General features: G+C 48.1%; 2 protein-coding genes across 8 annotated transcripts in view; one reads left to right on the forward strand and one right to left on the reverse strand.

Moving 5' to 3' along the window:
• The window catches only part of SARNP (SAP domain containing ribonucleoprotein), a 59,953-nt gene extending 44,602 nt beyond the window's left edge, over window positions 1–15,351 (forward strand). For 2 of the 7 annotated variants that reach the window (XM_007125687.4, XM_028491270.2), the window contains 2 exons: window positions 5,977–6,066; window positions 8,979–9,271. In XM_007125687.4, coding sequence (XP_007125749.1) covers window positions 5,977–6,066; window positions 8,979–9,020 — 132 coding nt within the window. In that variant the 3' untranslated portion in view covers window positions 9,021–9,271. Of the gene's footprint in view, window positions 1–873; window positions 1,024–1,265; window positions 1,410–5,976; window positions 6,067–8,978; window positions 9,272–13,304 lie in introns of those variants that run through there. The other 5 variants (XR_003680315.2, XM_028491267.2, XM_028491268.2 and 2 more) reach the window with 5 other exon arrangements.
• Window positions 1,555–23,183, reverse strand: GDF11 (growth differentiation factor 11). Its single transcript, XM_028491265.2, has 4 exons — window positions 22,745–23,183; window positions 17,178–17,575; window positions 16,266–16,647; window positions 1,555–1,814 (listed from the first exon to the last, which is right to left on the reverse strand). Exons 1-3 carry the CDS (start codon window positions 23,181–23,183, stop codon window positions 16,267–16,269), a joined length of 1,218 nt encoding a protein of 405 aa, XP_028347066.1. The 3' UTR covers window positions 1,555–1,814; window position 16,266.
• Window positions 23,184–23,542: the final 359 nt, after the last annotated feature.

Below are 23,542 nucleotides of genomic sequence, written 5' to 3' on the forward strand. Positions count from 1 at the left end.
TCTCTCTCTCTCTCTCGCGCTCTCTCGCGCTCTCTCGCGCTCTCTCTCGCTCTCTCGCTCTCTCTCCTCTTTTTGCCATGCCACACCACATGGCTTGCGGATCTTAGTTCCCCGAACAGGGATTGAACCACAGGCCTTGGCAGTGAAAGTCCCAAGTCCTAACCACTGGACCGCCAGGAATTCACTGATCTCTGTCTCTTGATCTCATGTTTCTCCCTCACCTCAATACTTCTGGCCTCTCCTTTCTAATAGAAATATTTTCAAAACCACTTGCCAGGGACAGGCCACACATTTTGCTCCAAACTTTATAGCAGTCAGTAGAAAGAGGAAAACACAATTGTACTGTTTACAGTGATTCACAGGGTTCAAAAGGTAAAACTAACAAGTTGCTCAGCAAAAGCATAATTATTGGGGATCTGGGAATCAGAAAGAAAATTTCCCCATGAGTCCTCATAATGCAGTAATGTAATGAACAATGGCACACATCTTTAGAGTCATTCAGTTGTGAATTCATAAGCCCTATGAGGTTAAAGGTGTTTGTCTTATTCATCTCTCTATTCCCAATGCCAGAAAACAGTGCCTGACCCAAAGTAGGCTCTCAGTGGTTATTTGAATGACTAGTGGATGAATGGTTTAATTTTATGGTTTCAGTGTTATTGACAGTGTTGATAGAAACTGATGTTGTGTAATTCAGTGAAAGCAATTCCTCAGGGGCCTTTAGAGTACCTGGAATTGGGTCTACAGAGTTAGAGGTTGGATCCTTGCTTAGTTCCCTTGGACATTACCTTATATAGATATCTGGTTTTGTAGTCATTAATTGTTAGGGATGTTGATATCAGGTAAAGCCTGACAGCATAGTTTTTTTTTTTTTAGGGTCCCAGAAAGAGAAGATGGTTAATAGTACCTGATGGAGAAGACTGTGGTTTTGCTGAGTTACTGTTCTGCTACACTTTCACCTTAAATCTGATCCTCTTTCCAAATATCATTTGCCTCACAACTGAAGGGAATTTCCTTGTTGCCTTGGTAATGTCTGTTTCTTGACAACTTTTGATGACTTCACTTGTAGTGTAGAAGAATGAATGGCATTGTTAGTTTCAAAATTCTGTTGGTGGTCTCAGACTTTGTTTCAAGGACCAGAAGGAAGCAATAGAAATAATGGCTAACATTTATTGAATACTTATATGATAGTTCCTATGTACTAAGCACTTTCACACATGTAATTTGTATCTTGGGGCAACCTGGAATGTCTCTGTCTTTTCTTTCAGCAGGTATCATTTTCTTTATATTGTCCAAGGATTTGCCAAATGTGAAAGGGAAACAAGAAGAAAAGTGAATTTTGAGAAGTTGAAGATGTCTTCTGAAAGGTTCAGTTAGGAACTATCTTATTCCATGATGGAAAATACAGTGATAGTGATTCATGGGGGCATTTGGCTTTATTAAATATATATCATGCTTTCTGCCCTGTGCTTCTTATACGACCTCTCTCCTCTTTTACACAGTTCCCTTGCTTGTTTTTATCACCAAACTTCTGAAAAGAAAAACAAGGCAGTTATTGGGAGATAGGAGTGAGGATCATGTATGCCGAAGTTATTGGCGTCGGTCAGTTAGTTGGCTTGCTCTTTAAGTCTTGAGTGAGAGAATGAGGGAAGTGAAGTACATGGATCAATCTGAATATCCAGTTCCTGTGTTTAGTCAGTGAGGACAGGTTTCTCTTCTGATTTTGGATGCAAGTGGTGTGTTTTGAAGAGTTTTCACTTGATAGCAAATAAGGGCATTTCAGATTCCAGCACTAGTCTTCCCACACGGGAGCAAGCCTGGGAAGAAAAAAGATTTGTTAGTGGTTGAGGGTTTGTGGGAGGGAAGTGGGGGAGGGATGAAGAAGGGAAAGGTTTGCAAATGCATATGACACTGAGCTAGAGGGGTCAGTGCTGCCTGCAGATGCACAACCCCATTTGTGCACTTGAGCATGGCCTGGGGGAGCATTGGCCTGATGAATGCAGAGGGAGATGCATTTTGATCGAGGTAATTTCCTTCAGATGGGTCTCACCATCCCATGAATCAAAACCTGTCAGCAAGGAGCTAAAGATGGAGTGAAGTTTATTGTACGTTTGTTTCCATGCGACACCGTCACGCTAGAAGGGTCAAGTGAGAGAGATCATTAGAACTGTGTTGATTTACTGGGCCTGTTGTGCACTTTCCCTGCAGGGCAAGGAGGAAAGAGGCTTTAGGAGGGGAGCTGAGGGGCACTGGGTAGGGAGAGAAGGGCAGGCATGCACAAAATAAATAAAACCCTCGCTGGTCTCTGCGGGTGAGGGGTGGGCAGGCTCTTCATAGGGGGTGGGAGGTGGGGGCATCTGTATTGTTTTTTTCCCCCTAGAGCCCCTGGTATATTTGGAGCAGATGCTCTGCCTAGATCTCCAGGAGAAGGCACCAGAGGATTAAAAAAGGAATCTCAAGGGGAAATCTCTGATACTAGACATAGTGGCTAGAGAAATATATCCATCTGACCCCACCCCACCCCTTCTTTTCCTCCCTCGTTCTTTCCTCACCTTTGAGCTCAAAAAGAAACACAGGAAATTTAATTTAGAAGTCAAACTCCCCATTTTGGGATACAGCGAAGTAGAGAACCAGAGGAAAGGCTGTCCCACACATTCCAAATGGACGTAGGCTTTGTGATGAGATTTGTGAAGGGAATGGCCCCAAAATTTGTGCAGAGAGAATAGCTAGGTTTCAGCAGTAACACCTCCCTCTGTGATGTGAACGTGCTGAAGTATCCCTAGCGCTGAATTGAATGAAAAAAGTAAATAGTGGTAGTTCAGCAAAATACGATCTAGTCCTGCCTATCCCCAAGAAGGGTATGGTATGCTCCTTTTATTTCCTGCTTGGCCTGGAAGCTTAATGAAATGGAGAATTTTTCATCTAGAATGTTCTATAGAGGTTCTCATTTTGAAATCTCCATTTATATCCCTTATTCACTTTTTATCTTAGTGGTGGTAGACAAAATCAAGAAAAGCTTCCTAGTGACTTTGGTAAGGAAAAATATAGTGAGGCCTGTGTTCATTGGAAACCCTAATTCTTTTCATACAGTTCAACAGATGGAATAACCAATTAGCCAAAGTTAGAAACAAATTGAGTTGAGAAAATCTTTAGTATGAGACTACTAATTGGAGTCCTAGTTAGTTATGAAGTAGAGGCATATAGTATGGTAGAAAAGGGGGTAGGATCCTTGCATTGACCCAGTCATTTGAGTGATGTAGAAGTTGTTGAAGTAGTTTACAACTACTTTTTAAAAAAAATTTAATTAATTAATTTATTTTTGGCTGCATTGGGTCTTCGTTGCTGCATGCGGGCTTTCTCTAGTTGCGGCGAGTGGTGGCTTCTCTTGCTGCGGAGCACGGGCTCTAGGCACGTGGGCTTCAGTAGTTGCGGTTCGCAGGCTCTAGAGCGCCGGCTCAGTAGTTGTGGCGCACGGGCTTAGTTGGTCCGCGGCATGTGGGATCTTCCCAGACCAGGGCTCGAACCTGTGTCCCCTGCATTGGCAGGTGGATTCTTAACCACTGCGCCACCAGAGAAGCCCTACAACTACTTTTAGCTAAGGATCCTAGTGATCCTTCTTCCCTTGGAAATTAAGAACTACTTCCATTCTGCTACTCTTCTTCCAAAGAAGTGCTTATGTAAGATCCTGAGGTTTTGGTAAAGTTAAGAAAGTGGGTTCTCGGGGCTTTCCTGGTGGCGCAGTGGTTGAGAGCCCGCCTGCCGATGCAGGGGACATGGGTTCGCGCCCCAGTCCGGGAAGATCCCACATGCCGCGGAGCGGCTGGGCCCGTGAGCCATGGCCGCTGAGCCAGCGCCTCCGGAGCCTGTGCTCCGCAACGGGAGAGGCCACAACAGCGAGAGGCACGCATACCGCAAAAACAAAAAACAAAAAACAAACAAAAAAAAGAAAGTGGGTTCTCGAGTAAAATGTCTTGGGTTCCATTTCTGGCTCTGCCACTTAACTATTTGTGAGACTTGGGCAAGTTACTTAATCTCTCAAAGCCTCAGTTTTCTTATCTATAAAATGACCTGCTGTGTCTGTCATGGACCTGATATGTTTAAGATTGTTAAAACAACTAAATGAGATACTGAATGTAAAGAACTTCATATAGTACCTGGCACATAGTAAGCACCCAAATGTTAGTGGCTATAATATAATCGTTATTATTTTAATTTATGATTATTAAAGACAGGAATACTTTTTTCCTTTGGAACCTGGCTCAGTGTTTTACAGTAGTTTAGATGACATTAATTATGCACCTACTATGGATTTGCTGATGGTTATAATGAAAAAGGCAGAAAAAGTATGTAGGCAGTATTCTATTCTAGTAATACACTGTGATTAAGTGATAACTCTTGTGTAGGATTCTTCAGTCCTTCAATAGCCACCAACCTTTCTTAGCTTCTTTCTTACTTGCTAGAAGGCAGGTGGCGCAAAAGCGAGAAAATGAACCTTTCTCAAGCTGAAAGAGCCAAAGTAAGGCTGAGAAAGTACTCCTGACTACTGTGTTTAGAGAGCTGCGCTAGCTAGACAGATTGAACACAGAAGGCTGTATAGCTGCCCTGCTTTTGACCAAGAGGTGGTTCCTGTAGTCGTAGGGACAAAGGCAGCTCCATGGTCAGCATTGAGAGTAAAGGTATTTTAAAAGTTCTTGTGTCTCTGTAGGCCTGTTGGTTGCCTTTCCTTTTGACTCTGGTTTTTGGGACACTCAGAGACACAACCTGCCTACGTACGTCAAGAATATGAACTTCTTGGTTTTTTTTTTTTTTTTTACAAAATCCAGATCAGGAGCACCACACATAAGCTTGCTCAAAAGTTTTTGTTTAAGCAACTATACCCCAGTTAAAGAAAAAAAAGTTTGATTCAACACGTTTGACCTGACCTTATGTTGGTTAACTTTTGTAAATAAAGTCAAAGAAACTGTCCTGGCTCATGATTAGGGTGTTATGTGTGTATGGAGTAGAGGGTCCCCTGGGATATCTGAGAAGATAGGATCTTTGTCTAGATGTGTCAAGTTCTAGAAAATGCTTTTGGGGGAGAAAAAACACCCAGGAAGCCCACATACTTTTAGATGTTTCTAATCTTAGGGCTGGGCTTTTGATTGCTGGTGACAGGGTATGAGGGGAAGGTGGAAAAGGAGAAAATAAATAACTGTTAAAGTGGGATAAATAAAGTGGCAGGGTTTAGGTCCTGGTGAGAATATAATATATATGAGACTCTGACATTGAACAGTGCTGGATGTGAACAGTAGCTCAGTCTTTAAAATGCTATAGGAGAATGGCCCGCTCCAATTCATAGTATGCTGGAACATTCTCTCCAATTACAGGGCAGACACCGTGAGTCCCTTGGATGCTTGGAAAAGGTCCAGAGCATCTCTCTCAGAGAGATGACTGCAGCTTTTTCCTTATTTCAGAATCATTTCAGACTCTTCAGAGCCTTCTATGACTTTGCTGGGTATTCATAACACTTAGCTTTCTTTGTAAGTTCTTCAGAAACACCACGCTGGCCCCCTTCCCCTTCCCTTCCTTAGCAAGAAAATGGAACTTGTAAGCAGTGTTCGACAAATAGTTTGGGTGCCTTCTACCAACCTGCTCCCTGCAGGTATTATTAGTAAAGCCTCAGTTTCCCATATCTGTGAACTACAAAAATTTCTTTAGCACAGAAATTTGTTTTATGGGTGTTTCCTACTGTTTTCTTGACTCTCCTTGTCTTATGAATATTGAAGCCCTACTTAACATTAAGTTTTTAGTCATTCTAGGGACAATATGCTATATGCTAGCTTATTCAGTTTCCTGTCTGTTTTTTTCTGTGGGTGTGATCCTTAGTTCTTGACACAAGGTTGGCCAGCATATCGTAGCGAATAAGTTATAATTTCATTCCCATTTACCTTGTGAATGGAGGGATAGCTTGTTTCAGCCCTTTTCTTTGTCCCTGAACAGTCTGAGGATGATGAGAAGCTGAAAAAGAGGAAGGAGCGATTTGGGATTGTCACAAGTTCAGCTGGAACAGGAACCACAGAGGATACAGAGGTAAAATATACCTGGAATGCTTCACAGGGCCCTTGAAGGGAAAATGAAGACAAACAAACAGAATGGAGAAACATTGTTATTTCCCTGGCCTACTTCTTAAGTGCCTAAATGACAAGATTTTTGGTCCTTTGCTTGATATCTGTTTTCTGGATAAAGTGGCCCCACTGAATTCCATCAATATACTTAAGTAATTCACTATTAAGAGCCAGTTAACCTAGTAGGAAAGAGCACAAGATTTGGAATCAATTAAGCTTGGATAAGTGACTGTGCCACTTAGTATTACTATATTTCTTACAAGTTATAGTAATTTTCTGAGCCGCAGTTTCATCATCTGGAAAGTGGAGATAATAAAACCTACCTCGAAGTGGTATTTTAAGCATGAAATGATTCTGTGTAAAATGTCAAGTATTCAGTAAGTAGCAGTGTTTCTGCTTCTCTGCCAAGCAGATTTCTTTCATCATATAATGAAGGCCATATCCAACCCAGACACAAATATAGTTGTGCGGCATGTGGGATCTTTTAGTTGTGGCATGTGGGCTCTAGTTCCCTGACCAGGGATCGAACCTGGGCCCCCTGCATTGGGAGCATAGAGTCTTACCCACTGGACCACCAGGGAAGTCCCTGGAAGCGCAGAGTCTTAACCACTGGACCGCCAGGGAAGTCCTCAAATGAGACTTCTTGTTCTTATCACTTTATTTACAGATAGTTTCTCAAAATGAAAGAATGGCTTTTTGTTTGTATGTTTGTTTAAGACTTGTGTGCATCTATATCCCAGCATTTTCTGGAGTAACATTCATTGAGACTCTGAGCATTGGCAGACTGCTCAGAGCATTGACAGACAATATTGATTTGCTGGTTTGAGAGTATCTATAATGGAGACCAAGCGTTAGCAGAGGTGTACATGAACAGTTGAAACAATGAATATGTTTAGGGACTTCTCTGGTAGTCCAGTGGTTAAGACTGCAATCTCCCAAGGCAGGGGGCCTGGGTTCAATCCCTGGTCAGAGAACTAGATCCCACATGCCGCAACAAAGATCCCGCACACGACAGCGAAGATCCTGCGTGCCCCAACCTAGACCCTGCGCAGCCTATGTTTAGAATTATAGAAATTTCTTAGATGGTGAGGAATTTGAAATGTTACTTCTTCCATTTAATCCACATTTACTTCTTTCCATCTGCTTCTAGAGATGGCCTCTCAACTCTATTACCTGACACACTCAAAATCTTTTTTTTATTATTTATTTATCTATTTTATTTTTGGCTGCGTTGGGTCTTTGTTGCTGCACGCGGGCTTTCTCTAGTTGCGGCAAACGGGAGCTACTCTTCGTCGTGTTGCGTGGGCTTCTCATTGCGGTGGCTTCTCTTGTTGCAGAGCACGGGCTCTAGGCGTGCGGGCTCAGTAGTTGTGGCGCACAGGCTTAGTTGCCTCGCGGCATGTGGGGTCTTCCCGGGCCAGGGCTTGAACCTGCATCCCCTGTATTGGCAGGCAGATTCTTAACCACTGCACCACCAGGGAAGCCCTCAAAATCTTATAGTCTCTTTATGAATAAATATCAGAGTCAATCTTATAATAAACCCTGAAAATTTCAGAATCTGATCAGTTTACATTCTCCACTATGAAAAAACTAAAGGATTTTGTATTCTTTGTGCTACTAATTCAGAATAAAGCATTACCTGTTGTAAGTAAATGTCTGCTTACTTGCCGACTTGCCAGGATGAGCTAGAAGTATACTTAGGCTTGTCTTAATTCTAGTTAAAATTACTCCCTCTTTGCCAAGGAAACTGTCATTAGATCAGGCATGCTCACTGAGTTGGTACATTTGACCTCCAAGATAAGGCAGATGAGGATTTTGTTGAGTAGAAAGGAATAGTGGCTTTTATTGGGAGAGTTAGTATATGTAAGGGAGTAGTAACTTTTGAGGCTGATGGAGTTTATATGAACCAGATGACTTTCATGTGATTCCAAAGAATTGTGTCAGTAATCCAGGTGGAAGTGAGCTTGGCTTGTATGCACTCAGCTTTTCTTTTCTTCTTTTTTTTTTGGCCGTGCACAATGGCATGTGGGATCTTAGTTTCCCCAACCAGGGATCAAACCCGCACCCACTGCATTGGAAGAGCAGAGTCTTAACTACTGGACCACCAGGGAAGTCCCACTCAGCTTTTCTTTTTAATATAACTTTAACCTCCTCTGTGAATGGAATAAAAAAAAAGCCCCCTCTTTTCTGGGGGCAGTGGTTAGAGTTGAGGACTCAGTAGTGTTTTGTGAGTCACTCCCAGAACAAAAATATCTTTCTCTCTTTCTCCCCCCCACCCATTTTGTGCCCTCTCTCCCACACTGCCTCCCTTAAGAGATCCATGTTGGGGCCTCCCCACCCCCCATTTATTCTGTTGGCATTGAAGATTTATATGCCTCTTTGTGGATTTGGAGGCCGAAGGAATAGTTGCTGATTGGGCCTAACTGCCCAGAAGGGCATCCCCTTCACCTTCTCCATGAAATAGCATTGGTCAACCTTTTGTCCTTTGAAATTTCCCATCTCCCCACTGACTGGAAGACTTTTCCCAGCCTGCTGAAGGATCCATTGTTTCCTGGCTAACTTGCTGTAAGGCTGAGTGGCCCTTTCTCCTTCAGGAATCTTTCCATTTTCTACCACTATTCTCTTCCTCCTCTCCCTCCCCCACCCCCTACTCCCCACAGTCTTCTCCCCTCCTTATTCTCCTTTCCCATCAAACCAGCTCTAACTGGATAACTAGAGAGATTCAGACATTAAATCTCTGGCTGCCAAGCATAAGCCTGGCTTTCCCTCCTTCTTGGACCTTGTGACAGTCCATGTGAGTTTGGATTAAAGCAGCCAGGAACCCAGGCCACTGTTGTCTTGCAATCTAATTTTTTTCTTCTTGGTTCTTCCTTATAGGCAAAGAAGAGGAAAAGAGCAGAGCGCTTTGGGATTGCCTGATGGAAAGCTTTTGATGCTTTCTATTCTCCAGTGGTTTCCATCTCTTCGACTCTTCCTGGTCACATATATACCTAAATGCACAGTCATGTGCCTAGGTCCTGCCTTGCAGTGAGGGAGCATGTACCTCAGGTACATCCGTGAACTCCAGCAGCAGTTTGACTTACTGCAGTTCCAACTTTAAGGTTTTTGTTGTTGTGTTGTTGTTTTTTAATTATTATTTTGCTTGTTAATAAAAAATGTAGAAAAAAGAACAGTGTGTTTTATCAGGTGCTCCTTTGAGTTCTTAGTGCCAGATTAGACCAGATAAGGAGAGCTTCAGGGGCAAATATTATAGCGAATTAGCCATAATGCCTTTATCCTTTAGAAAAGAGAACAAGGAAAAGGATTGAGTATGTCCCTTTAAGCCTATTTATTTCCTTCTCTCATATTCACAGGCATCCTTTTACTTCTTTATCCTCCATGAAGAGGCCAAGTTTCACCCCGAATCTTTGCTTCAGCAGGTTGACATGACCCACTGGAATAAGATAGGGAGAACACTGTGGGTTTTAGGAGGTGCAAAGGATATAAACACAAGGACTAGTGATTGGTAGTCTATAATGGAATGGAGTCCAGAGTCCCTCCCTATTCTGGAGTCCGGAAGGGCCCTATTTTCAAGAGTGACTTGTGTGGTTTCAGTCGAAGCCAATATGTGGGATCCTGCTACTTAATCTTTTTGGGCATGTTGGTATAGGGTTTCTCCTCTTAATCTTTACTTCTGTACATCTATATAAGGTTGGGTTTTGTTTGGTTTTCTGATAATAAAACTTAAGAACTTGGCACCGTACCTGAAGACTTTGGTCTCATGATCAGATCCCACGTTGCTGTGGTGTAATTCCTCGTTCCCCTTTCTACTAGCACCTCTGTCTGGTTTTGTAATTAATAGAAAAGTAATGGTTTGATCACCTTCCTAACAAGAATCTCTTTCCACAAAGTCTGTTTGGTTGCTGGAGGACAAGGACCTAAGTTTAGAATGAGGAGATCCAAAGATTGCCCATTTGTTGTGATTTTTGCCCCATTCTGAAACTTTGGAGAAATGAACAAAAAGGAATGCTGGTTAAAGTTCTTCCTCCTATCATCTCTGGCCTATACTGTCTGCCTCCCTTTTCTTCAGGCCCTGATTCTGAGGCTAGCTTTTCCTTTCTCTTACTCTTGTCTCTCTGAAAACGGAACCAGAGAGAATTAGTTCAGTTTTGTAGCTTTACAGAGATCATAGATTCAGCAAGGGTTTTCTACCCAAAATAAAAAAGAGGTAAAGGAATAGAGCAGATGCTGATAACGGAGTGGAGCACTAGGTCCTTCAGAAGTTTCTTCACTTTGTCTCCTTATCCTCTATAATGTTCCAGAAACTGATTCAGCCTCCCCACCCCCAACCCCTGCCCCCAGGATTCTCTTCCTGAAGCCTAATCACTAATCAGCCTTTTCCACACTTAAACTCGCTTTCCCCATATTTTTGACACAGTGTTTCTCAATTTGTGTGGATTTTTTTCCTAGCCCTTTTCATCCCTTTCCAGCAGCTGTTCTTACATTGGTCAGAAGTCTCTCACCTCCAAGCCTGATCACCAGATTCTCCTCTTCCTGTGTCATTGTAATCATTCCACACATACTTTTTGAGTGTGAATAGTTCAGGATGCCTATGTCTTTTTTACTAATTCAGTCTTAAAATAGTAAGTCCCTTGAACGGCAGAACAGGCATCCAAGTTTGCAGTTCTTTATCTGGTATCCAAGTACCCTTCCTTCCTATCCCCTAGTCTCTTTAGTGTAGCTAATCTGAGATCCAGATGTAGTTAGCTGACTTCAGGCTTCTTTTCCCTGTTCTGAAGCTGTGACATTCTCTGCATACCTGGAAGCTCTTAATGAGGGCGTCTATAAAGATGCGGAGGGAACCAGCTCCCTCAGCTGTAAATCTACACTTTTTTATGGTTCTCTAGGATCATTCTCTTTTTCTCCACCATCACTCTAAACTGCCCTTCCCCCAACCCCCAATCCTGGGAACTTACTTTTGAAGATACAAGGCTAGAAGCTTCTGTGGGGATGAGGGCTATAAGGAAGGAAGATGTGAATAAGAGCAACACTCTTGGTGTTGAGTCCTGTTGCCATATCTGACATGCGAAACAGATCAGGGGGAAGGAAAGACCTTATATAAATAAGTGAGAATAGCTATTTTTCCCTGTTCTCTTTTATGAGGGCCCCTGTCACTCACCTCTGGTGATTGGAATCCACCAAAATCTAATGTCCCCCCTCTCTTGCAACACGTCCACACTCTTGTTTTCCCTTCCAAAGGGACTGGAAAATGTCAGGTTTTACAACTTTGGGGATCCTTTTTGAGCCCCAAGTACTCCCAGCTTTCTCTTTTATTTCTTTTCCTTTTTCAGTTGTCCCAGCTTTTAATTTTTCCACCTCTCAGATCACTATTAATAGATTAGAATGAAATATTGTATAGCAACTACTTTGGTGTAATTCCTTGTTCTACCACACTAGCTCAACGGGGTCCAAGACCCTGGGCAAATTACTTAATCATTCTTGACTCTTTTTCTAGACTCTGTGCCAGTAGCACCCCTATTGTGAAGGTTGCCGTGAGAATTGATATTATCATATTTATGTACGGAGCATAATTTTCTTACCATAGTTTGCAGAGTAATCATTCAGTAATTATTGGCTCTTAATTTTACTAGGTGATTTACAATAGAAGTATTTTCTTTTCCTTGAGTAGGTTCCAGCTAGAGGGTAGGGGTCTGAGTGGACTAGTTTGTAAGTGTGTATGTGTATGCATACCACATATGCAGGTGCATTTGGGGGTTCAGAGAGTGGGAAGAGGTAGGAGGAGTCCCAATTGCTCCCTTGCCCCCAGCTCACTGGCAGGAAAGCTGACGTTGTGGCTGGGGGCATTGACTTCCCTGCTTCTGCCTCACTACACACCAGAAGCTCTAAGTGCCACTGCCTGCTGGTTCTTAGCTTGGGGCCCCTGACACAGGCAAAGACAGAGGATAGGTCAGCTCCTCATCCATTAGGTTGCAGGATGTTTAGGGATAAACGTCATCTTGCATTCTCTTCTGGGTGTCCTCTCAATGTAGGAAACAATGAGCAATGGAGGAGGGGGAACCTATTTTTAGCTCAGGCCAAAAGGCAGGGGTAGATGTAGATAAAGCAGTTCACTGGGGAGAGGATACACACTTCTCAGGGCATGAGAGTGGGGGGTGTCCTCTCAATGTAGGAAACAATGAGCAATGGAGGGGGGGACCTATTTTTAGCTCAGGCCAAAAGGTAGGGGTAGATGTAGATAAAGCAGTTCATTGGGGAGAGGATACAATATGTAGCACTTCGGTTCTCCCTCAACTTGTAGTTGGTCTGAGGTGTAGCTGGTCTGAGGTGGAGTCAATCTGCTGACAGAACTGACAGGACAGGGAAAGCATGGTGGCACATTGAACCCACATTGTCCCCCATTCTGGATCAGATTGATGTTACAGGAACTTTCCTGTCTTGTTTTCAGTTATAAAGCAAGATTCCTTTGCTACCCCCCACTCTCATGCCCTGAGAAGTGTGTATCCTCTCCCCAGTGAACTGCTTTATCTACATCTACCCCTGCCTTTTGGCCTGAGCTAAAAATAGGTTCCCCCTCCTCCATTGCTCATTGTTTCCTACATTGAGAGGACACCCAGAAGAGAATGCAAGATGACGTTTATACCCAAACATCCTGCAACCTAATGGATGAGGAGCTGACCTATACTCTGGTATATGGGCAACATTTTTATAGTAGAATCAAATATTTAAGATGCTTAACCACTCTTGGTACACTGGAAGTTCAACGTTGGGTTGGTTTGTGGACTTTGTTGAAATTTTGCTGAGGAAACCTAGGGTCAGGGAACTGAAGGAGAATAGGATAGATATTAGCTGGACCATCTCAAGAGGACTTTTAGATCTTCTGTTCTGTGGAGGGTGGGAGAGGGTTTTGTAGTCTTTGGGACTGTTCAGGATCAAGCCTCCAGTAAAGCGTTGTACTAGGTTCCCTTTCTTTCCCGTCCTCTGCCCAACCTCCATTGGGCTGCATGTCCCAGCCCACGTCCCAAATGACCCTAGTGTTCATTGCTTCAAAGACCCCCATCTTCTTAGTCCTTGAGCACAAAGTTTCATTCTCCCTCAGATCCTCTGCTTCCGGGTCTCCAAGGTGTAAACATGGCGCTTGATTAGGGAGAAGAGCTCATCACTGAATTCTAAACTCTTTGACTGCTTTTATTTTTCTTTTTTCAGGTTCAAGTGCTGGATTGTGTCATGTGACCATCCCAAAACTCAGAGCACCCTATGGCCATCTTTGCCCTCTGTCACATAACTTGAAAACTGCCTGATGGCCTTTTTGCAATGGTTCCCTCCAGGAAGCCTTGATCTCAGTGAAGAAGTCCTTTCCCGGCATTCCAGTGCCCCTGTCAGCCCCATACTCCTCAGACACCCTTAACAAACAAAGGCAATCACGCACACGGTGTAACAAATACACAAATAATAATTACACTAATTATGATCAGAGGGGCACTGGCCAGGTCCACACACATCATAAGGTGGAAGAGGGGAGTACTAGTTCCCACTAGGTTGCTGGGCTGTGCCCCCAAGCCTCTTTACCCCATGCCTCTTTGGGGGTGAGGAGGACCAGGGGAATGAGACTTCAACTCAGATTTATGTTCATAAGAGAAAGACCCTCCCCCAAAGGTCTTTATTTGGTGGCATTAAAGGGGCATATTCTAAGTGTCCCCCAAGTCTAATGCCCCAGCTCTCTAGAATTTGTAGAGGGAAGTCACCTGATGCCTACTGCCCAGCCCCCACCCTGTGCCAAGATCAAGAGACACGGGCATTTGCCCTTGGAGGAGGCATCTTCTGTTCTTCACTTCTCTGTTCCTTTCTTTCCACCAAGGAAATGTGAATGGTGTTGATGGTCAGGTGTATCTTGTTCTCCAAGATTGGGGCATAAGGAATGATGAAGAACGGGGCCAGAGAGGAGAGGCTGGGGGTTAGTATAGCTGCTATCTGGGAGGAGGCAAGTTGTAACACTTAACAGCCCTTGCCCCTTCCGGTACCGAAATATCTCACTTTTTCACTGTGGGAATGGGAATAAGATGCCAAAACTCACCAATATCACCTTTCCAAGGGTGGCCACATACCTTTGCCCCTTCCACCAGCTGGGCCAGGCAGGAAAGTCATGCTCTTGGGAAGAACAAGCCTTCCAGGTCAGCTCTCCAGCTTGGGCTTACTTTAGTTCAGTACTGTTTGCATCAGACCCACGACTGCTGGCTCTACTTAAGAGTGACTATTTTGCTGAAGGTTCTTTCCCCCCTCCTCTCCTGACATCCTCTAGGCTCTTGCCTGGAGCCAAGAGGTCTGGAGGTGAGGTATGGATAGGGTATGGATCAGGAGGTTCTCAGCTCCTTGTCTTCAGGCACTGTCCAGCTGGGAGGCAGAGGGGAACTTGTACTCTGAAGCCTGTGACTCCTCTAAGCCTCACATCTCTTCACCACTACTCTGGTGCCCTGGTTATCTGTCCCACAGCGAGAGGTATTTTATGTCCATAAAGTGCCCGTGGTAAGTGCTCAGAATTCATCTCTTGGCTGTGGCGGGTGCTGCTATTTCTCATTCCATCGAGGGGAAGAAACTGAGGCACAGTGAGTCCAGAGGAGGGTGGGTCAGGATTGTGGGAGGAATGAATAGGCCCAGCTAGTGACCTGGAGTGGCAACCAGTCCCTGCCTGCTTCCTAGCTTTCCAAACCAGGGAGTCTCCATCCTTCCCAACCTCTGCCCTAACTGGCCTTGTCAGGTGCTTTTCCCCACTTGTATTGTCCCCTCCCTGCTGCCAGGTACTGCTAGATTCCAAAAATAAAAGATAAAAATAATTATAGACACTCTGCTCCTTTGTTCTACCCCCTTCCACCCTGAGCTTTGGGGTTGGGGGACTAAAATGTCCCCCTTCCAGAATCCCTTCCACCTTGGTCTGCTGGCTCTATTCCCTAGCCCAGAGCAGTGATTTGGATTCAAATGCCCTGTAACCTTCAGCCTCCTTACAACTCCTTTCTTGACCCCTCTTGACCCTTCCCAGACCTGGGGACTCTGGGCTCTCTCTACTCTTCTTTTTATTGACCTGAAGATAGAGGCTGGGAGCAGAGGCATTCCACAGGCTCTTTGGTCTCTCTCTTGGCTGGGGGGAATTTGGGCATAAGCAGGCCACACCTGTGCCTAAGTCAGTACTGAGGGTAGACCTGAGGGTTAGTTTCGTGGCTCTCATACAGATACTGGATGTTGAGCCCCTCCCGCCCACCCCCCACCCCCCCAGCTCCTAAACCCTAACCTCTTACTCTTTCTGTGACTGCTGGAATTCAGTTCAACCCGTTTGGCTCAGGAAGGTTAAGTAGGGTGATTTTGGGTTGGAAACTTCCATGTGTCAGCCCTCTTGCCCTCTACTCCCATTCTCAACCCTGGAAGCTTTAAACAAGTGCTTAAGTAGGTGAGTATTGAGGAAGAACAGGGTTTGGGAGATAAGGGACAAATAGGGCACAGTGGGCAGGGGCCCATCTATTTCAGTAAAGCCAAATACCAAAAAATGAAAAGTCATAATAAATAAATAAATAAAATTCCCAAATCCTCACTTTTGCCCCTGCCCTCACTTCCCTTCCCCCACCCACTGCTGGAGGGAGAAAGGGAAGAAGCTAAGAATGGGTTTTGATTTCCTCTCTTACTGAGAATGGTAGGGGATCTCCCCAGACCATACCAAGCCCCTCACCTTGCCAGTGGAAGAAAGGAGGCTTGGTGTGGGGCTTTCTCAATACTGCATTTCTGTCTCTTTCTCAGGGTTTATCTCTGCCTAGTCTCTGTCTCTTCTGCATCTCTATCCCTTTGCCTTCTTCTCACTGCTGCTCTTTTTGTTCCTCTGTCTCTATGCCTCTGCACTACCTCTGTCTCTACGTCTCTCTGTCTTCTTGCCAAACCTTCTCACCTCAAACCTCAAAAACTCCCCACCTGACCATGCCCCGTCTTCTTCCCCCTTTCCCCCAAACCCCTCACCCCTGAATTCCCCACCTGCCTCCCTCGGTTGTATTGCACACTGCTTGGGCAGGGAACAAGGTGTGATGTTCATCGGAAGAGGTGGAGGGAGCTCTAGGGCCTGGGGGGAGGGGGTCAGGGCTGGGGGGTCTAGGGGTAGGGTCTGCTGGGGAGGCATCCTCTGTCCCCCACCTTAGGAGCAGCCACAGCGATCCACCACCATGCCAGGGATCTTGCCGTAGATAATCTGCTGCTTGTCATTGAAGTAGAGCATGTTGATTGGGGACATCTTGGTGGGGGTACAGCAGGGCCCAGCAGAGCCCCTTGGGTTAGCCTGTTGCACCAAGTGGGTGTGCGGATACTTTTGCATGAACATGTACTCGCACTGGCCGGAGCAGTAGTTGGCCTTGTAGCGTTTAGGTGCGATGATCCAGTCCCAGCCAAAAGCCTCAAAGTCCACAGTGAGGGGGTATCGGCAGCAGCGGGACTCACTTGAGTGCTCGTCGCAGTCCAGGCCCAGGTTCCGCCGGGACCGTTTTGTGTTCTCTAGGACGCGAAGCTCCATGAAAGGGTGCTGGGGGTGAGGGAGAGGAGAAATAGATGTGATAGAGCCTTGCAGAGCTCTTACTCCCTGTTTCTTCTCACCTGCGCCTCAACAGGGGCATCAGAACAGAGACTATTGATTTCTCAGCTTCTCCAACGCTCCCATCCCCAGCCCGTCGTTTACCCACTTTTCCTGCCAGCTAGCCACCTCTCCCTCAACTCACCTTCCCCAATTCTCTCTCTTCTGGCAACCTGACCCTCATCAGCCCCTTGGCCCAAGGTCTCAACAACAGCCCATCTTTGTTGTCCCGTGAATCTATTTACTCAAATAGATTTACTTCACCCCAAATCAAGTTTTCAACCGTTGCCCCCCTTGGATCTCTGAAAAGTGATAGCACCCCATTACCACCACCTAACTCTCCTCTAGAATCAGCTCCGGGCCCTAGAAAAATAATGCTGGTCCCTAACCCACTTTTACGTTTCTGGTCTACCATTTCCAACACCCCACCTCCTCAGGGCCAGGTTATACATATCTGCCAATATCTCAGGCTCCCTGCTCACCAGCCCCTCGGCTCCCGGCCCCAGGGAGGTGACAGCCAGGTCTGTGCCACTGGGATCAAAGGCGTTGATCTCGATGCCCCAGTTGCTCTGTGGCTGGCGGAACCAGCTATGTAGTACTTGCTTGAAGTCGATGCTTTGCCAGTGGCCGGAGCGTGAGTGCAGGTCAATTTTGAGCGAGCGGATACGGATGTGACGCCGGCCTCCGCCCCCTCCCCCTGCGGTCCCTTCCCCAGTTAGGGGTTTCAGTCGCAAGATCTGCAGGTAGACTGTGGCTGGACGGGGCACAGGCCGGAGATAAACCCACAGCTGGGCCTTCAGTACCTTTGTGAACATCACCTTGGGGCTGAAGTGGAAATGGCAGCAGAGAGGGCTGCCATCTGTCTGCACCGCAGGGTCGGCTGATAAGAGAGAAGGGGGCACAGTATCAGCAAAGGGTGTCTGTGGAGGGGGACACTGGAAACTCAGACTCCTCAGCCTGTGTTTTCCAGTTCTTTACCCTTCTTCCCTGCCTGTCTTCTTGACTACCATGTCACTGGTACCTAGAACAGCACCCCTGCTCTCCCTGTAAGATTAACGGCTCTATCAGGCCTTACTGATCTACACCCCTTCCTTAATCTGTCTGCCCTAATGCAGAGGTTCCTCTCTACCAGATAACCTGCAAAGATAGTTGTTAGGGAATTCTTCCACCTGCAGTCTTCCCTTCCTCCAACTTTCCCTAGCATGTAGGGCTCCAACTTTTCCTGAACCTTTGATGCTCTCCATAAAAGCCAAAGCTCATATCACACCTGCTGTCCTCAGGTCACCTTGCCCCATTTCTGCTCTGTTTTGTCTGGTGGCCAGGTGGAGCCCGGCACACCCCCCGAAACAGATGGCCTCAGGGAATGGATAACCCAGGGTCCACATAGGGAGCGTGGGCTAAATTTATTCCATGAAGTAAACCAGAATTCACATCTAGGCTTCTTCCATCATTCCCACCAGAAATAACACACCCAGAAGAATGGAACTACTCAAGCACTCCCCATGCATCTGACTGCTCAGTCCCTTGACCCTGAGAAAAGTTCCCTCAGCTGCTGCTTCTGCATCACCATTAATGCCTCCACTTTTAAGAAAGGGAAGAACTACCTCCGTGTATTTTTTCTCCTACTTTCCCAAAGCATCAGAAACAGTATTCAGCACATCAGATCAACTTTAATCAGTCTTCTCTCCCCTAAGCTTCCTTTGGTTTCTCAGTCCAGTGCCAATAAGTCTTTACAAAGGTTTAACATCCCAACTTTGCATTTTGGCCAATTTCCCCTTGTTTTGGATCATAAACTGACCCTTCTTGAGTTTAAAGGATGATTCTCAACATCTGCCTCTGCTTCCATTTCAGCTCCTCTCAGTTCCCCTTTCTAACCTCTTAAATCAGTTGGGAGTGCCCTAAATCATGTTTCTATTGGATATTAATATCCATTCTCACTCTAAATAGCCTGAGGAAGAATCAGGAATGAGCTTCCAGAGCCATGTAAGGATGATCAGGAAGTCCAAGCCCTTATGTATCATGCCCAGGTCTGCATAATCATGGAGAATTTATCATCTCTTGTTTCATCAGCACTCCCCCACCCCCACCCTAGGAGAAGGAGGATACTTCAAGTGCCATGGGGAGGAGCACTTAGATCTTCACATATTCGGGACACAAGACACAAAGTTCCTTTGCAGCTTTCCCTTGGTTCTTTTCCAAAGTCCCAGGGCACTGGTAGTCCAGTTATCCTCCAGCTGGAGCTTCAGTGATAGTGCAGTGGGGTAGGGTTTGGGGAGTGGAGATTGGGGATTCGGAGAGTCCCTGGGGCAGGGTAGCTGCTGGTGAGATGGAGAGTGACAAGCAACAATCCAGGGGCTTCCCTGGTGGCACAGTGGTTGAGAGTCCGCCTGACGATGCAGGGGACGGAGGATCCAACATGCCGCGGAGCGGATGGGCCCGTGAGCCATGGCCGCTGGGCCTGCGCGTCTGGAGCCTGTGCTCTGCAACGGGAGAGGCCACAACAGTGAGAGGCCTGCGTACCGCGAAAAAAAAAAAAAAAAAAACCAATCCAAATAGCGTGCTATGCTTAATTTCAGTATAGGGATTGTTTTATTTCCCTGCCTGTCTTCACCATTAGGTACTAATCTCCATGAGAGTAGACACTGTGTCAGATACTGTTTCTGTTTTGCTCACCATTGTAGCATTATTGCCTACCATAGTACCGGGGCAGTGTTCAGTAAGTGCATGCTGAATGAACTCCCTAAACTCCCAATCTTAAATTATATAGGCAAGTGCCTGAAAGTTCTTCCTGGCCTCTAAACACTGTTCTTTGACTACAGTTGAAGTGGGTTTAATCACTGCCTGACTCATTAACCAGTATCTGACCTTATTCACCAAGCTTCTCAGTGATACAGATAATAATCCTTGCTTCATAGGAGTGCTGAGCGTTAAATAGAGAATGTGAAAGTAGCAGTACTTTCTCAGTTGGTTTATCGCTAGTTTTCTAAACTCTAAACATATGTCCCTATGTAAGTTGACCCAAGGCTTAGTAATGGGGGACTGGGCTCCAGGGCCCCATCTCTCTAAGTCTTTGGTTCCTTCAGGCAGAGTCCCCCCATCCTCACCTCCGGGAATCACCATGCACTTCTCCCCCACTGGATATGAGGACAGTTGGTATCACAAGGGGACAGGATGAAGACATTTGGAGAAAGAAAAGGGAAAGGAGAAGAAACAGGGGACTGGAGATGGTGAGGGAGATAAGAATAGAGAAGAGACAGAGATGAGGCATGTTAGAAGAGATTGGCAGAGAAATGGAGAAAATAAGGAAGAGAGTGGAAGATCGTGGTAGGGGGAGAAGAAATAGGTTTGGGAGCTGGAGAACACTGGGAGAGGAGGAGGGATGCAAAAGGAGTGAGTGGGGGCTAAGAAGCTGAAAGGAGGGAAGTAGCTAGCTAAGACTAGTGGGGTAGAGAGAAAGGATGGAAGGAAACAGAAGGAGGAACAAAGAAGCAGGTAGAGCCACAGAGGGAAACAAGGGGCTTGAGAGAGTCCCCAACACACACACGGGCCCAGCTCCCAAAGGGAGGGGAAGGAGCCACATCTGTGTTGGATTGATCCGGGTTGGTGGCAGGCAGCAGGTCAGGTTTAGTAGGCGGCTCTGTTCTGGAGAGAGGTCATTGCACTATTTTCAGCAAAAGCCCAACCCCCTCTCTGCTCACCACCTCCTCCTCTTCCCTCACGCCCCACTCCCAAACACCAAACACACTTTCCTTACCCCGGCTGGAAGGCCTAGGGGCAGGAGGTTGGACTGAGAGGGCAGGGGCCTCTTGGTGTAGGGAGGAGAGAGAGAAACTGAGGGGCTGGGCTTGGCTCCCAGAAGGGCAAGGGGGCTGGGTTCCCAGGATGAAGGCTGTGGTGGGAGAGCCTGAGAGGGTGGAGGAACTAGGGCAGGCACTGCAGCCTAGGAGAGGTGGGGGCTGGGGTCCAGGGTTGAGGGCTGGGGGAGGGGAGGAAGGGGGAGGGGAGCAGAGGCCATCGCTGCTGACAAACACCTCCCCCGATTAGCAGAGCACAAGTCTCTTATTAAAGCGGGTCCCTGGGGATTAGACTATAAAAGTCTCTTTTTCCTTTTCCCCTCTCTCCCTCCCCGCCCCTCGGCTCCCCCTCCCTCCCTTAAAGAGCTCAGCTTGGCTCTTAAAGGGGACGTACAATACCTGGATGGAGACCCAGTTCCCTAGTTATCCAAGTCCCGGGGTGGCAGGAGGGTAGAAGCCGAGGTGGGACCCCACCTGCTGGTGTCCTTCTCCGTCCTCCCCAGCCCCTGAGCCTAAGGGGCATTTCCCAAACTGTGTGTGCAGTGTCTGTTCACTTCCTGCATCCAGAGCTAACTCTGGGCTCAGGCCTATTGGTTAAGAGATGCTAGGGATAGAATGAGCAAGGGGAAGTCCTCAGCTCTATCACTCATTCTGGAAATCCTCACACACTGCACCACACAGACCAAAGTATCTTTTTCCTCTGCACCCTTCACCTTCTTCCAGCAAACTCTTTTCAGAAGCCCTCTAATACTCTGTTTCTAACTCTGTTGGTATCCCCGCCCCCACCCCTGCCCTCAGCCAGTCTCAGACTGACCCTACCTTCTATAAAGCAGACGCCTTAAGAGCAGAAGGGAGACTGAGGAACTCAAGACCAGATCCTAGGCCTTCCCGCCCCCCACCCCAGGTTAGTTTCCTGGTCCTCCGAGCGTTCTTTACAGCCCTGACCGGTACTGTGGAGTTAGGGTCACAGAAAAACTGGTGGCAGTGTGAGGCACTCAGCCTCCCGGATGCACGCCTGGGTTCCTGTGCCTCTCCCTGGGGGGCGGGCCACTAGGACTCCCCTCAGCCCCCAGCTTTTTATGACCCATCTGCCCATAAACCGGTCTCCCCCTCTTCTGTTCAGAGCCATAAAACCAAACAGTTGTGGGGTCGGGGGCGACTTGCCAAACCACTAGGGCATAAGGGAGGGCCTGGCTCCCTAGAGTTGTTGGGATGGGGGAGACCTCAGTGGGGGAGGGGAAAAGGGAGTCATCTGACCTTAGGGGGAGCTGGGGGGTTTGGGGGGGGGGCGGGGACAGCGTTGGCCTGGATTTTCCAGGCCATAAAATTTCAAAGCAGCTCAAGTCTATTAACATGTTCATCTTCCGTTTGGCCAGGGCCTAGGATGCCTGAGCTCAAGTCTATTAACATGTTCATCTTCCGTTTGGCCAGGGACTAGGATGCCTGGGTCCCCCCTCCCCCCCCCATCTATTGCTTTCTTTATCCCCCTAGGTCTTCCTCTCTCTCCTCAAGTCTGGTTGCGGCTAAGGGCAAGTGAACATGCGATACGACACTAAGATTTGAGCTGCCAAATGGGTGCCCTAAGCCCCAGCGCAATGGAGTTGAGTTAGTACCAAGAAGGCACAGCTTTCCCGGTCCCTTGGGAGACCTGGTGTCAGAAGGGCTCCCGATGGGACGGGTGCCAGCTGGGCTGACGGGAGAGATACAGGGCTCTGGGATCTCATTCCTGGGAGAAGGAGAGGAGCACTAGGTTTTCTGCAGCCCGGGGGGCGCGTTGCAAAGCCCAGGGTGGAAGGGGTGCTGAGTTAGTGCCAGGGCCGTTGGGAGGCGGAGAGCACGGCAGCCCGGCTGGGACTGCGGGGGTTCCGAAGCCTCCCGCTTCTGTTCTCCAGCCTCTCCACCAGGGCCCTTCAGGACTGAGTTGCTGTCCCTTGCCCTCTGCTGCAGGGGGACCCCAGTTTCCCCGAAACACCACCCCCCCACACACACACACGGGTGGGAAGCGGTATCTCGCAACCCTTTCCGTTTGCCCCCTCACCTCCGGGAGCGGGGCGTGCACACAACTCCGCAGCCCATCTCCACAGCTCGAAAAACTTGTGGAGCAGCCCCCGCCCCCCAATCCATCAAGTTTTCGCAGAAAAGGCTTTCCGGCCGGAGCAACCGGGAGCTCCCCGCTTCGGAGCGGGAGCCACTCACTTTCCCGGAGCCGGAGTGGGAGCCAGCACCCCACCGCTCATGCCCCGCCTCCCACTTACTCTCCTGGGCCATGCTAATGACAGTCTCGGTGGTGGCGTGGTACTCGTCCTCCTCCAGGAAGTCCTCGGGCTGCAGAGCGTCGCCCTGGAAGTCGTGCAGGTCCAGGATCTGCTGCAGCGGCGGCGCCTTGGGCAGCAGCTGCTTCACCACCTCGCGGCTGATGTTGGGCGCCTCCTTGAGCCGCAGTTTGCTCAAGATCTGCGACTTGATGCTCTCCAGGCGCAGCTCGCGGCTGTGCTGCCGCCACACGCACACGGGGCAGCCGTCGGGCTCGGGCGCCACGGACGGGGCCGGCCGGCTCGAGCGCTCCCCCCCGGCCCCCGCCGCCGCCGCCGCCGCCGCCGCCGCCGCCGCGGGGCCCTCGGCCGCCTCCCCCCGGGGCCGCAGCTCCAGGGCGAGGAGCAGGAAGCCCAGCAGCAGCGGGGCCGCGAGCACCATGCTGGAGGGGAGGGGTGGGAGGACTGGGGGGCGGGGACGCCGGAGTCCCGCGGGGAGGGGGCGGAGGGAGGAGGGAGGGAGGAGGAGGGGGTCCGGGCGGCGCGGGATTGGGGGCTGCCCGGCCGAGGGGGGGCCGGGGGGGCCGGGGGCGGCGGGCGCGCGGGCGGGGCGGGCGGGCGGCCGGGGCGGGCGGCTGGGGGGGCCCGAGCCCGGGCCAGGCCCTTTATAGCCCCGGCCCCCGTGTCGTCAGCGGCCGCGATTGGCTGCGGAGCCAACAAAAGAGGCAGCGCTGTCATCCGAGGCGAGAGAGGGAGCCGGAGAGAGCCGAGGGAAAGAGAGAGAGGGAGGGAGCGAGGGCT

Source organism: Physeter macrocephalus, chromosome 6, assembly GCF_002837175.3.
Source record: "Physeter macrocephalus isolate SW-GA chromosome 6, ASM283717v5, whole genome shotgun sequence".
NCBI classification, from domain to species: Eukaryota; Metazoa; Chordata; class Mammalia; order Artiodactyla; family Physeteridae; genus Physeter; species Physeter macrocephalus.

Bases quoted from the DNA above. Each gene is read 5' to 3' on its own strand.
- GDF11 (XM_028491265.2), bottom strand. From the start codon at position 23,183: ATGGTGCTCGCGGCCCCGCTGCTGCTGGGCTTCCTGCTCCTCGCCCTG. The intron at 17,576-22,744 runs GTAAGTGGGAGG...CTCTCTTATCAG, and splicing joins CATTAGCATGGCCCAGGAGA to CCGACCCTGCGGTGCAGACA. The intron at 16,648-17,177 runs GTGAGCAGGGAG...CCTCACCCCCAG, and splicing joins GGCCGGGAGCCGAGGGGCTG to CACCCTTTCATGGAGCTTCG.